Source organism: Camellia sinensis, chromosome 12 (assembly GCF_055761805.1).
Source record: "Camellia sinensis isolate YWXY chromosome 12, ASM5576180v1, whole genome shotgun sequence".
NCBI lineage: Eukaryota > Viridiplantae > Streptophyta > Magnoliopsida > Ericales > Theaceae > Camellia > Camellia sinensis.
The window spans coordinates 138,346,878-138,361,579 of record NC_138972.1 but is presented as its reverse complement, the minus strand read 5'-3'; the positions used below and the strand labels follow the sequence as shown (position 1 = coordinate 138,361,579).

Below are 14,702 nucleotides of genomic sequence, written 5' to 3'. Positions count from 1 at the left end.
ATTTCTTCAAGAAAGAAATGTTAATGTTGTTGTCCGCGATTAGTGTGACCTTAATACTATTCGCATTCGTGAGGTAAGCCTACAAGTAACTTATATTCGCATGCATTTTCTTGTCATTTTAAAAATATATTTGAATTATATACTCTACTTATTTTTTATGGGGAAAGGAAAAGGAAAAACACAAAGCAATATCAAAGGAGACAGAAAAGGCTATCCCTTCTGGTAAAGGAAAGGAACATGCAAATCCCGTAGTATGGTTTCTCAACATTTTTAAAAAGTTTTTTTTTCGAATATTTATTAATTTTTTTATATAGATTTTTGTAAGAATTGCATAGTGTCGTATACTCTTTTTTATGTAGATTTTTATGAGTTATTGTTTTTGAAATATTTATTCAATTATTTTGACTGATTGTAAAATATTTTTCTAAACCATGTTAAAGTAAACATTTGTATTTCTTTCAAATTGCAGAGTACTGGCTGGTGTGCATTATTTGATATTTAATTTTTTTTTATATTTGATTTGTTTGGAATTGTAGAGTGTAGTCTATTAAATATATTTTTATAATTGCATTTTAATCTTAAATTTAAATAGTGTTACAATTACATTTATATTATAATTATAACATTATTTACACCGTACCTTCAGGTACGGACATATGCTAATATATATATAAATAAAAAATAAAATAAAAACACTTGAGAAAAGGCTCAATGGGGACACTACAACCCCTTGTTGTGATCTAATTATTTTATGTCAAAAACATTTAATTTTTTTTTTTTGAACTGGAACACAAATGTTATTAGTAATTAGACCAAAGTAATAAAAAAATAAAAATTAAATTAATTAAAAATAAAAGAATTAAAATAACACAAGAGGTATAGATTATAGGAACACATTTTTCTGAATCCTTTTTTTTTTAAAAAAAAAAAAATCCCGGGTTACTCCTAGGTTTAACCCGCTTAACCTAACCAAACCAAACAAGCTGTTCTCTCAGCCGGCTCTGCTACAACATTCCCAATGACTCTCTGGCTCCTCCGGCGATGGACTCCGAACTTGTTCAACCTGACTCGAAGTTTCCGATCAAACTCTGCACTCGAAGCCCTAGCAAAAGCCTCCGAAGAAAAAACCCCAATCATCGTTCTCTACAACTACCCTTCGTTTTCCGGAGCTTTCTCAGCACTCTTCGCTCGCCTCTTCCACTCTCATCTCAACCTCCCATGCCTCATCCTACCCTTCTCCTCCGTCGAACCTCTCAGGTATACATACACATTCTCACAAATTCGCATATACATTCACATGCACACACATTCATGTACATACTTATATTGCAGCTTGTTAATTTTATGTAATATTTATGTTTAGCTGATCCTCATACAGATATTGGGTCTTCTAAGAGCATCTCCAATTCTTAATTATTATTATTTTTGCATCAAATTTGAATGAAAAATTGGTTAAAGGCTTACAATATGTTTTTAAGTTTGGATTTTTTTAGGATAAGTTTGATGAAAAAAGAGAGAGTTAGGATTGGAGTGTTGCATAACACTATTGCATGGCATTTGACATGGTAAGCATGGTATTTGACATATGAGAATGATGCTTAGGAACATTTCATCAAACACTTGGTGTGCACTCAAAATTGGCACATTTAATTTTTTTTTTTTTTTGTTTGGTGCAAGCACATTTTAAGGTTAATTTGGTGAAAAAAATTGCCTCTCCATTGATTTGATACAGATTTGTTGAAATGGTTGGAGTGCAAGTTCAGCCATTTCTTTCGTCAAATTTGAATTTGATAACAAAATAGAAGGACTGGAAATGCTCCTTTTGGGCTAGAAGAGTCAGCACCAATCATTTCACCAAATCAAGCTCTAACCAAATTTTCACCAGTCATATTTTTGCTCAATCTTTATAATTTTCAGATTTATTCACCAATTCCCAACAAAATTTTAAAAAGAGTAAGGATTGGTTATGGTCTTCTTTCATAAGAAATGGTTAAAACAAGTTTTTAGGATCACTTAAGATTTTTTCAAAAAGATTTGATGAAAAGAGAAAAGAGAGTAGGATTGGAGTGTTCTATATCATATCAAAAATCTAACCAAATTTCACTCAAATTTGATGAAAAAAAGAGTAATGTTTGGAGATGCTCCAAGGAGTCTACATTTTAGTGGAAAGAATAATTTATTTACTTCATATTCTGTACTTATGTTATCTTTCCTCAGCCTTTTGAGCAGCCAAACAGTTTTGTTTACCCGTTTTATTATTATAGTTTTCAAAATAATGTAGGGTTGAAGATTTGTGTGTTGAAGGGATCAAGAAATGCTACTTTCTTGATTTTCTTGGGCCGAGAGGATTTGCGGCGGAACTTTCATGGCGAACTTCATGCGAGTAAGCAAACATTTGTGTGTTAATTTGATTTGAATGGTGGTTTTGTTGTTTGATTTCACTGCTTTTTTTGGAGTATATGGTCGCTTAATGTGAAGTTGGTTTAATTAGGGTGATTGGGTTCGATCATAGAAAATCAGTGCTGTCCAAGATTTCATCTGACCATGATTGCAGTGGGAACCTCACATTTCATGTTGATATTGAGAAGAGCAGCTCGACTGCTGTGTATGAATACTTCTCTGCAAAACTTTCAGAGATGAGATACGGTGATGTGAGTACAAGTGCAATTATTCTCTGTGTGTGCTTTAACACCTAATTATTCTGGTAATATAAGGTTGTGTTTGCTTGTGGTGAATTGGGATCCCATTCAATGATTCAGTTCAACTGAATTCAAAATTCCAAATATCATTGGAGTGTGGCATTCACATTAAATGCAGAAACTCTCGTTTCATAGTGCAACAAAGTAATGTTTCTCAAAAATAAAAAATAAAAAAATAGAGCAACAAAGTAATGGAATTTAAATTGGGCCATTTTTTTTCGAAGCAACCAAACACAATTGGGGGCTATCTTTTCTACCACAGAATTAGAGATAACACAAAACGTGAAAATTTTGCTTTTGTAGGGAAATTATTTTTATGGCTTTGTGGTGTAAGGAATTTAAGTTCGAAGACAAATTTAAGTACATGAAGTGGCCAAACATTTGAATTGCAAACCAAAGTCCCAATTTCATGCAACCAGCTTAAACACCAGTGTTAGGATGAATATTATTTAATTATTTATCTACATTTTTGTGTATAACAGGGCAATGTCAAAAGTTTATTAAACCCAAAAGATCGAGATCGCATGGAATTGGTTCTTAAGTACATTGAAGATGCAGATCTTCGCCGATGGATTTTACCAAACATTAAAGATTTTAACATTGGGCTTGGTGAATGGCGTTCTATGTTGAACTGCATCACTAATCCACACATGTATGAACAGGTTCAGTGCTTCAAATTTTGAGTTTCTACTTGTATTTTTTTTAAAGAATTTATTTTGACTAGCATATTGTTTAATGTTACTGTTCTTTTGTTTGATATTCATGCCTAATGTTTTTGTCTTACATGTGAGATTTTCTTAAATAGTAGTAGAAAAAGAGATGCGAGCTCGCTGCAATGTTAACTCCAAGCCTGCTGTCTATTTATATTATCTGTGTTGTATAGCTAAAAAATTCATCAAAATCTATTTTTTACAACTATTTGTAAGAGACAAGCAGATTTCTAGGAAGTGCAACCTCTCTTGTAGAAATGAGCAGCCATGTTAATATTTTTTCTAAGGGTAATTTTATTTGTATACCACAAAAAATCTCAGTACAGACCATTTATGCCGTTCGGATATAAACTTTTGTACAAAAGTCAAATGTTGGGACATAAACTTTTGAACAAAAAACAGTTGTTCGAATATGAAAAGTTGAACGGAATGTATATCTGAACAATTCATATTTGTTCGGAAGTTTATGTCTGAACATTTGACTTTTGTTCAGAAGTTTATATCCAAACGACACAAATGGTGTGCATTGAGATTTTATGTGGTGTGCAAACAGAATTTTACTTTCTCTAAACTGATTCATGCTACTCAGAAGCAAACGTATAAGCAGAGATATGTTCAGTTGTGTGCACTACTTATTTATTTATAATCTGCATCTACAGGCTAAAGTTAGAATGAATTGTCATATGAATCACTTTTTCCCTTTCATCTATGGTTCTTGTGCTTTAGTTTAGAGTTTTAATGTCAGTTCTTGAACTTGGCTCAAACTGTCTATTTTACAGTTACTGGAGATAAGCTCTGCAGATTTAATTGGCAAAGGAATTTCTTATATATCTACTCGGCAGGATGCTGCAAAAAAATTGCTGGATAAGGTTTTCAAAGTTCGTTTAGGCAAAGGATTTTATGGGGAGTGTCTGGTAAACTAGCTATGCTAAAGCGCTATCTTTCAACAACCACAATAATTTTAGTCCTGGTATATTTTGCTTGAGACTGTTGTCATGTGGCTTTTATGTATAATGTTTGTCACCTGAAGCCCTATGTAACTTTTGGTTTTAACATTTGTCTTTAAAGCATATCTACCTCATTAGATATTGGAGATGCTAAACTTTTAAAACTTTTGAGTTCTTTCTTGTTAAAATGATTATCATTCCTCTTCTTCTGTTAGTGAACAAACATTTTTACATCTTCTTCAAATGTTCAAGCAATTTTTGATTCCATGAATCTGGTCCTTAGGGAGTAAGAGCTGATGGAAATTCTAATTTAAGTGATGAAATTGGTAAGGAACTTAGCATAAAGAGTGCTGCAGCTGGATTGAGGTAAGTTGCTATTGGAATAGATGTTATTGACTTAACTATATTATTTATTTCTAAAATGATATTTTTGGCATGTGAACTGTCATCAATCTATCTACCTAAGTGTCAGGTCTTTTTTGATGGTTCTATACTAGGTCATGCTTTATGTAGCATCAATTATCTGTACCTTGAAGGTTGGCTGCATTGCTATTTAAATAGTTTCCTCCACTCACAGTTGCAGATTGCGAGTTAGAACATTTCAAATTTTAACCACTCTTGAGTTTCTAAACGAAGAGCTTTTCTTATCAAAATACTAAACATTTTCTTAGATTATTGCTAATTAATGTGCAATACATATCTTCTTGAATATGCGCATTTGTCATGTCAGGCCCATAGGAGCTGTTGTTTACATGCAACGTAATAATCTTAAAATGTGCTTAAGGAGTACCGATACTGCTACTGATACCTCTGAAGTTGCAAAGGTGTGCATGATGATGAAAAGTGTTTTTTTTCTTTTTTTTTTTGGGTCTTTCTACCTCCCTTAAGATTGGATGTTTTGGGATCAGTTTTAATCGAGTTTGCATTGCTTGTTTTAAACATAAAGGCATATGGTGGAGGAGGTTCCCCAAGTTCCAGCTCCTTTATAATAAGGATGGATGAGTATAACCAGTGGCTCTCAGTACACCAACCATGAAAACATTAAGGTATGTCATTATTTACCCTTTTTAGACAGCAGTAAATTGGTTCTTTAAATGTTGTAATCCATGGAAGCATTTCCACTGACTTGTGCTACTAGTACCTAGTCATCTGAATTCCCAAACAATTCTCTTTACAGAATCAGTTACTGCGGCTACTCTTATTCTCTCATATCTTCTCATTTATCAGTAGCTATCTTATGTTTATCAATGTCATTGTTTCACTCCTTTCAATTGTGTAAGAAATGATGTTATGATATTTTTTATTTAATTTACCCCCTTATAATCTTACTAAATTCTCATTAAAAATGTGGAGGATGTTGGCCAATGACTCCTAGATGTTCCAATCTATACATTTGATTGGCCACATTATACTTTGTGTGTGTGCGTTTGTACACTTTGACAAAAATAGAAAGTAAAAGATTTCACAATTGTGCTCCATTTTCTTATCAGTCTGGGTACTTGTGAAAATAAAATAAAATGAAAACTTTTCAGTCTGATTGCATTTGTCTACTTGTTCCCTTTCAATCTTCCTTTTCTTTGATTAATTAATCGCTTGCATTTTTTTTTTTTTTGTCAATGTATTTTGCATGAATATCATAAATAGCTCTCATGAAAAACATTTCTATTCTGCACCTTTCTCTAGTTCAGCGGGTAAAGGCAGAAGGATGATTAATTGGTGGATATGAGAGGGTTTAGTTTGGCTTTCACATATGCGTGTGGGAGAAATTAGAGTTGAATATGATATATGTACACTGATTTTAACAGCCTCAAATTACCAGCAAGATTGATTGAAACCCCCAACCAGGCCTCCCCTTTCCAAACAGAATGGAAAAACAACCCACTACTGCCACTGCCACTGCCACTGACACCATGAAATCAGAAGAAGGAAAGATTAACTGAACATGGATATAGCTAACAACAATGTCATCAAAAACAGAAGGAAATACCAAAGAAAGAAAAAAGTTGATATATTCTTACTCCATCATGGGCATGATCCTGGATTGTTAAGCTTGTCGCCCAAATGCATTATATATGCGCAGCCAAGCATCCGATTGTTGAACAATTAGCACAAGATTCATTCTAAGCAGTAAAAGTTCTTGACTGTTCAATTCTTATATTTATGATTATGTGTATAAGTGTGGTTATATAATACAATCATAACCAATAATATTGAGATGTGTTAATTGAATTGTACGATTTTAAATTTTTTGGTTCTTGGGTTGGTTTAGGTTACACAGTCACCAACCAGAGAACCAAACCGATTGGTTGGTTCTGGGATTTTTGGACCCAGAATTGAACCGAACCAATGCTAGAGCTGAACTTACACAACCCATAAAGGTTGATTTGGTTTGGTTCTTTTGTGCACTCATACTATTTAGACATCCACTTAGGTTCAAAATGATATAATTTATACATGCATATGTAATTTACATAAATGTATGTAGATGTCCTGATGAGGAGTTTTTGCCATTATATTTTTTGAGTTAAGATAATAGTTGGGCGTTGTGATTTTGAAATGACCAATCATGCTTCTTGGGAAAATGGAGTCAGCTTGTGCTTTTTATATTGAGCTTGGTTGCAATTCTTCCCACTTTGTTTTTTTAGTTCTAAAGATTGGAGAGCGGTTTGTGATTTGTAAGTGATTTCTTTGTTTGTTCTTCTTTTATTTTTTTTGGTGATGTGTTTGCATATGTAGAAGACTACTTGTCCTCTTTTTGTATCTCAAAAAATGTCCTTTTTGTTGTATAAAAAAAAATGTTCAACTTTGATGGAACATATTTGTTGCTAATAAAAATAATAATAAAAAATATAAGCTGCATGTTAATCTAAGAAGCACGGACATTTCTAAGAAGGTGACGTATCCGTGTCGTGTTCGTGTCGGACACCGACACTCTTTGGACACTCTTAGGACACGTGTCTGACACTTTTCAAAACGTGTCCTATTTTTAAATTTTTTTTAAAGATCCAAACACTCTTTGAACACTTGGAGGACACATGTGTCAATCACTTAAACACATGTGTCTATCGATTAGATACATGTGAAATTAATTATAAGCTTGAATACAACAATTTAAGATATAATAATAAAACAAAACCCATATAAATTTATAGAAATTAGTGTCATATTGCATTTTATATTATATTTGAATGATATATTTATATATATAATATATAATAAATATATAAAATTATATATTCCATGCGTGTCCCCCACGTATCGTGTCCTGTATTTTTTGAAAATTAACGTGTCAGTGTGTCCGTGTCGTATCCGTGTCGTGTCCATGTCCATGCTTCTCAGATGTTAATTATACACACATAAGTCTTATTATTTGCTTGGGAATGAAGTCTCTGAGTTCTTCTACATCAGTGCCTAGGGCATTGTAGCATAGTGGTATAGGTGTGACAAAGGAGAAGTGAATTTAGGGGTTCAATTCATGGTGTTTGAGCTCTTACTCAATGCTAGTCTTGCCAATGCAGGGCGTTGGGAGAAGCAGATTTGGAACTAACCTAACGTTCTGAATTATATGCAGAAGGTGATTTTCTCATGCTCGTAACTGTGCTCTTAGCTTGATAGCTTCTATGATAGCCCATTTACATATGAAATACACCAGCATTTGTTAAGTAGTTTATTGGGCAGCCATCTTGCATAATGCCCTTCGCTATAATTGCTGAGTGAGTGTTCACCTTTATTTACTTGTCGATTTGTTTATGTATTTATGTACTTTTATTTTTGGGGAGAGTGGGGGATTGTTTAACATCCGTATTCAAAAGTAAACCTACTATAAAACAGTGAAATCCATATGGAACTTACACAACTGGGAAAAATAAAAATAAATAAATCTGTATGAAACATACAAATTCCCATGTGGTGCTGTGTTTTTTCTGGCCATCATGTGCCTTGCTAATTTTATGCTGTGAAATTTTGAGCTAAGAATTTGCATAATATACAAGAATTAGTGCATCAGTTCGCTGGACAACCATCTGCCACTATGCCCTTAGCTGTTGGGCAAGTTGCCAAGTCACAATGTTCACCATTTGTGCCCCACCAAGTGATTCCTTTATTCTCCATGCCAACTGACAAGTATAGCAGCACAGCCATGAAAGCCACCCCTGCGTCCAGAGCCGCTGAAAGAATATAGTTGTACCTTTGCCACCACTTCTTTCTGTAACGAAAGATGAAAAAGTTGAAAATTGTTCCAACTAGGATCCACGAATTGTAATTAACTGCTGTTGCTGGTGGCATGTAAGCTGTTGCTCCCAAAAGGACTGGAAGGTTAATCAGAGGAATCCACGACTGCTCGGGAAATGCCTTATGGAAGAGCCAAACGATAATTGGTCCCACTGCACCTCCAAGAAAGAACCAATTCATGGAACTATAGTTTCCAAGGCTTCCAAAAATCCGTTTAGGCCCTACCAGACCCCATATAACCGAGGCGTCAAAGAAGACCCGATCACCAGGGCATGTCCACGGACTGTCAGCTGGAAGGAGATCATCCTGGCATATGTTCGTAATAGAGTTGAGCAGCCACCATGCCACTGCAATGTTTACAGTACCCGCAATGATTGTTCCTATGAACTGTAATATGAGTAATATATGTCACAGATTGTACGGAAACAAATGTCTGAAATAATTTCTAAAAGAGAAGGAAAACTATCCTTGGAATGATTTGCAGTAACAATAAACCTTTCAAGTTTGGGTGAAACAATTGAATAGCTTGATATACATTGTGGAACAATTTCCTAACAACTTAAGCTTTTGGGATAATCTAACATTGTATCAAAGCTAAACCTTTAGGTTGGCGGTGTAGTAAAGACTTGAGAGGATACGATCTAAGGTCTCGAGTTCGAGTCAACCCAAGGGGCCACTTGAGGTTTGCCTAGTCATTAATTTCAAGGCCCTGGGATTAGTCGAGGTGTATGTTATATAGTAGTGTGAATGCTCCTACCACTGACTTTTCATGGGGAAGTATTTCATTTAATCCCACAGCATTTCTTTCTTGCAATAAGAAACTATTTCTAAGTACTTCTATTGCAGCATCAATGGATTATTATGTTTCTAGTGGTCCACAAATATCTAGATGCTGAATTGTGAACATATGTGGCAGATTTGTATGTGTTCTGTTATATATATATATATATATATGGTATGTCAGATTTGTAGGGAAAATATAATTTACCTGAACTAAGAACATTGATCTTGGAGGGATCTTCATGTAGTGTCCAAGCTTGAAATCACTGAGGAAAGAGACGGCCTGAGAAATGCTCATATAACCATAGACTTTGAAGCACACGTTAGCTATTGGTCTTCCTGGATATATAATACCCATGACATACTCTGTGATTATGTTCAGCCCTGGTGTCTGCGTATAAAATATTAGAGCATTAGGGGGGGACAGGAAACAGATTTCACGTCAATGTCTAGGAAAATAACACAACTTTGATTTTAGAGACAAAAAATGTTTTAACAATTGCAGATTTCCTATTTGTTACAACTTTTTAAATATAATTTTACCAGGGCCTGAAATGGTATTTTGAATTCTTGGCCATGAGGCTTGAAATGGTTTTACACTAACAGAACATAGTTCATGTTCAGCTTGTGCAGGGTAAGGAAATGATACATTATTTACTTATCATGATGCAAAGCTAACACATAAATGTAGGGACTAAAAGAGACTGCTCAGGCACCTGATTTGTTGTAGCAGTTATGATGCTGATTGGAAGGGTGAAAATGAAGGCGATGATGCAAGCAAATATGAGTCCCCACCATGGCATCTGAACCTGATTGTTCAAGAAGATGCAAAGTACAAAAGAGGCTGCAACTGTCACTCCAAGCAACACGTAAAACCACCAGGAAGGTATGTCCTCGTATTTTCTCATCAATCTTGTATGGATATCCTCCTTACCAGTGTACGAAGCACGGAATCGATCGTATATCTCCCTGTAGAATCACCATGAATGCATTTCTTATCCAAGTGTCAAAAAATACCGAAAATGAATATCAAAGTGCCTCTTCTTTTTCTTTTCTTTTCTTTTTTCTCTTCCTTCACTTGATCTTGTAATCATATATGTATGAACATATATTTATCTTATTAGTTATTAGTTTCATGTGATAACATTAAAGAACATGTGGAAAACTGAGAGTTCATAAAAATTATTGAAATGGTGTTCAGTTTTGAAAACTCTCATTTGGGTAAAAATGGAAATTTAAAGAGTCTTGAGAATCCACAAAGCCTTTTGGGGTTTGGGAACATAAGGCCATTGTTGGTATTGTTTTTGTTTTCCATTTTTTTGTAGCAAAAAACAGTTGCCAAAGTGTTGAATGTTTTAATTGGGTTTGTAATGATTAAAAGGCACAGGAAATATAAGATATGGATTGTGCAAGATAATATGTTGTATGTTCTCATCATTTTCTATGTTCTTGCCTATCCAAAAATAAAAAATCTTACTCTTATCATTGATACATGTTCTCAACTTGGGATTTGTACAAATTATTCACACAAAAATTTGATTTGAGTTGGAGCTCATAAAAATGTGGGGAAAAAAACTTGTTTTAATGATGTAGTCATGCCGTGATGCTGACAGTAATATTGTACCTAAGGCACCTTTGGATAAAGTGTTTACCTTCCATAGAAGAGGCCCACATGCGTAAGAGTGGATGCAATTGTGGCAAAACCAAAACCATAAGTGAGTGCAAAAAACATGCTTAGATGTAGCCGTCCTTGCTGCTGATACTGAGCCATATCTATCTCAAACTTCTTGTTCACAATAGCTGATATGTTATACCTCTGACCTTGTGCAGTGAACAAGTGTGAGGAGAAGATGGGAAATCTTTTAGCACCGTACAAGTCTAGGCCCCAATAGGATATGGGGATTGCAATGTAGACGATCAAGGTGTACCCGAGGAAGACATTGACAATGGAAAAGAAAGGGGATATGAGAGGGCTGAACAAGAAGGATGCAACAGCAGTCCAGTCGAGTGTTAGTGCTCCGAGTCCAAGGCCTCTCATGCCCGATCCAATCTGTTGGGCAGTGACCGACTTGGAGAAAATCCAGCAGACCCATGAGATGCTTGTGAGTGTTGTGAAGATGTATCCAGGGACCAGATACCAGGAAAAGCTGCAAAATAGTGCAATTAGGAAGAACTTTGCCCTTGACATGCGTGCCTCGTCTTTTTCATGCAAAGCCCTGCAAATTTGAGATCAAACATTTCCTCTTCAGGTTAGTCAGTTATGGAGAACACGTGTATCAGTGGACTATATATATATTGTTCTTCTTTGTTTCCATAATAATTTTGCTGTTTGGGGGTGCACTTTGAATACCTGATGGGTTGGTGTTACATGCACTAATTAATGTACTAACAACTATACTAATATTGGTTATGACATTATTATTGACCTCACTCATCATGCAAATTATAAATACGAAAAACTTTTTAAATTATGTCACATCATCAATTGGTATACTAATTAGTATACTAATTGGTACATATAACATTATTCTGCCTGATGTGATTATTGAAGAAAAATCTTTGGTTTCATAGAGAATGAGAATCACATTATCAGGAATGCTATTCACTTTGTTTGATTTTGGTTTTCAAAAAACAGTTTTCAAAAAATTTTATTTTATTTTTTTTCGTATTTTAATGTTTTTAATGAATTTTTTTAATTTTTAGACACCTAACATAAATACATTTAAAAAGTATAATACTAGTGATAACCCGTGCTATGCACGGGTAAATAACAAAAGGTGATAAATAATACTAAATATGTTAAAAATTAATAATAAAATTCTATGATATTAATTTACATAGGTACTTAAAAAATAGATTTGATTGATCTCAACCGAAAAAGAAAGGTCAGAGTGAAATTTTATAAATATATGATAAAAGTAAAAATAAATTAAGTTTGAATTTGAAGATAAACTATAAGAATATAGAAAGTGAAAATCAGATAAATCCTAAAAAAAGAATAAACTTAATTGAAAAATTAAGAGTAAGAGTAGATCCTGTACATATAAGGTAAAGATTAAAAAAAATTAAAATTAAAATTAAGTGTAAATGTGAAGATAAATTATAAGAATATAGAAAGAGAAATTTAGATTAATCCTAGAAAAATGAGGTAGAGGGAAATTTAGTAAATATCAAATGAAGATTGAAAAAAAAAAAATCAAAGTTGAAATTTAAAAATTCAAAAATTAGATAAGATAAACTTGATTAAAAAACATCTAATATATAGAAGAACTGGAGATAATAGTAGTTTAAAAGTTAGATAAGAGTAAAATGCTACCTATAATAAAAAATAGAACCATAGTAAGTTAAAAATTACATAAGAGTTAAATGCCATCTATAAATTTTTAATAAACATTTATGTGCTTAGAAGTTGATTGGCTTAGAATTTTGAAAAAAGAAGTTGATTTTTTATTTTTTAAAAAATAAACATTTTTTAAAATTTAAATTTTGTGTAGTTAAAAAATAATTTTTTTAAAGTTGATTGGCTTAGAAGCTATATGGTTTGGAGCTGGAGTAGAAGTATGTCAATTGTTTTTGATTTGCTGTATTGGTGTTCTCTTTTGGATTTTGGCTGATCTTGATTGGCTTCTTGCCAATCTTGGGTAAAGTCCATGCATATGATTGTGCTTTTTTCGCGGTGCCAACCTAGAAGTATGTTATCTTATTATACAAATTTTAACTTTATTTTTAACAGTTTTTGTATTCTAAAGCTATTTAATTACCAACAAAATTCAAGGATCACTTTTTATTTTTTTAAATTTGTTTTGTGTCTATAACCTGTAAATTTCAACAACTTTCGTATTTTGAAGCTACTAAATAAAAAAAAAAAAATTAACATCACTTCATTTTTTTTTTTTGTTTTTTTTTTTTAACTTCGTAGTTAGTTTTATTTTTACTTTATGTTATATGATAATATAATCATTCATTTTAAATACAAGAAAGTCTTAACCATGAAACGCGCATGACATGAATATTTCTATAGCAGTGACACGTGAATATAAAATTCAGCAATCATAGAAAAAAAAATTCTTACCTATGATTTTTGTCTAAATATATAAAACATATTTATTCAAATTAAATTTTAAAATTTTGATCATTAATATGTAATGTGTTTATAATTTCAATACAAACAGAGTTGAATAATAATTTTTTTTTATATATATAAGAAATTAACCAAACTTTTATTAAAATATTCACATATTGTTCAAAGGCCCCTTTAAAGAAAACAACAAAAAAAATCCCCCCACTACATATACATATAGGTATACAAAGAGAATAAAATTTATCAAAACCCTAAAATCCTACAATTGCCTAACCAATTATAACGTTGTTGATGGTTGAATGTAACTCGAATCTTAAATGTAGAGTTTGAACAAAACTTTATATCCAATATGCAAACACTAAAAAAACTCAATGGCATGTTAAAATATATAGCTAAATTGTGAAGCATTTGAAAAATAAGATAGAAATGAATTTGAAGATAATTATTAGATTAGAGATTAAAATAAATTAAAAAAAAGGATCATACGAAAAATATAATAAAAATAAAGTTGGAGATAATGATAGGATTGGGGATACAAAAAAAAAAAAAAAAATTAAAAAGGAAGAAATAAGAAATAAAGAAAAATGAAAATATTGGAGAAGAACAAGATAAATAAAAAATCAATAAAAAGAGATAAGGAGTCTTCGATAATAAAAAGATTTTAAAAGTTAAAAATTTAAAATAAAAACAATAGTAAGAGAAAAAAAATATTTCTTATTGGAGAAAAATAAGGATGAAAAATTAAAAACATAACTTTGAGAGAGCAACATGTAGGAAATAGAATCTTAACTCTGCTTAAGAATTGAGTATAGAGACTTTAAAAATTTTAGAGAACACACTATATTTGAAAAGTAAAAATGGTTCAAATCTAATTTGAAAAGTAAAAATAAAAGTAAAATAAACATCCTACAAAAAAAAGAAGAGAGAAATGTGAGAATTCGGTTGTTGATAATCAAAATTTTAAAAAGATAAAATATTTATGAGAGATTACGTATGAGTAAAAGATAATTTAATTTTGTTTGTTATATCAAAATAAAAGCATATATATTTTATTGAATAGTAGCAAAATAAATTTACTTTTTTAATAAAGTTGTAATAGAATAAAATATATTTAATTTTTAAATTGCATGCTTGATGATGATTTTTTCAAAAAAAAAAAAAACCATCGATAGAAAATTTTAAAATTGATGGTAGTCAATTGTTATCATTATAGCCTACAAAAAGAACTTTGGATAAAATCATGGATAGCCAATAA

At 32.2% G+C, this 14,702-nt stretch overlaps 2 protein-coding genes across 9 annotated transcripts; one reads left to right on the top strand and one right to left on the bottom strand.

Moving 5' to 3' along the window:
* The first annotated feature begins 909 nt into the window (after positions 1-909).
* Positions 910-11,796, top strand: LOC145788790 (uncharacterized). Of its 8 annotated transcripts, none has more exons than XR_014347330.1 (11): positions 910-1,257; positions 2,282-2,383; positions 2,492-2,651; positions 3,182-3,361; positions 4,189-4,323; positions 4,640-4,722; positions 5,087-5,180; positions 5,303-5,402; positions 7,875-7,930; positions 10,058-10,252; positions 11,197-11,796. XR_014347330.1 is itself a non-coding variant. In XM_082900011.1 (9 exons), the coding sequence occupies exons 1-8, from the start codon at positions 1,019-1,021 to the stop codon at positions 5,390-5,392; spliced, it is 1,083 nt and encodes a 360-aa protein (XP_082756137.1). In that variant the 5' UTR covers positions 910-1,018; the 3' UTR covers positions 5,393-5,402; positions 6,162-6,582. The 8 variants fall into 8 exon arrangements, 3 of the variants coding, with proteins under 3 accessions (XP_082756137.1, XP_082756136.1, XP_082756138.1); XR_014347329.1 differs by having other exon boundaries at positions 9,991-10,252; XR_014347332.1 differs by lacking the exon at positions 7,875-7,930.
* LOC114288266 (oligopeptide transporter 4-like) lies at positions 8,161-11,554 on the bottom strand. The gene is made up of 4 exons (XM_082900009.1): positions 11,019-11,554; positions 10,083-10,335; positions 9,575-9,757; positions 8,161-8,973 (listed from the first exon to the last, which is right to left on the bottom strand). Exons 1-4 carry the CDS (start codon positions 11,552-11,554, stop codon positions 8,359-8,361), a joined length of 1,587 nt encoding a protein of 528 aa, XP_082756135.1. The 3' UTR covers positions 8,161-8,358.
* Positions 11,797-14,702: the final 2,906 nt, after the last annotated feature.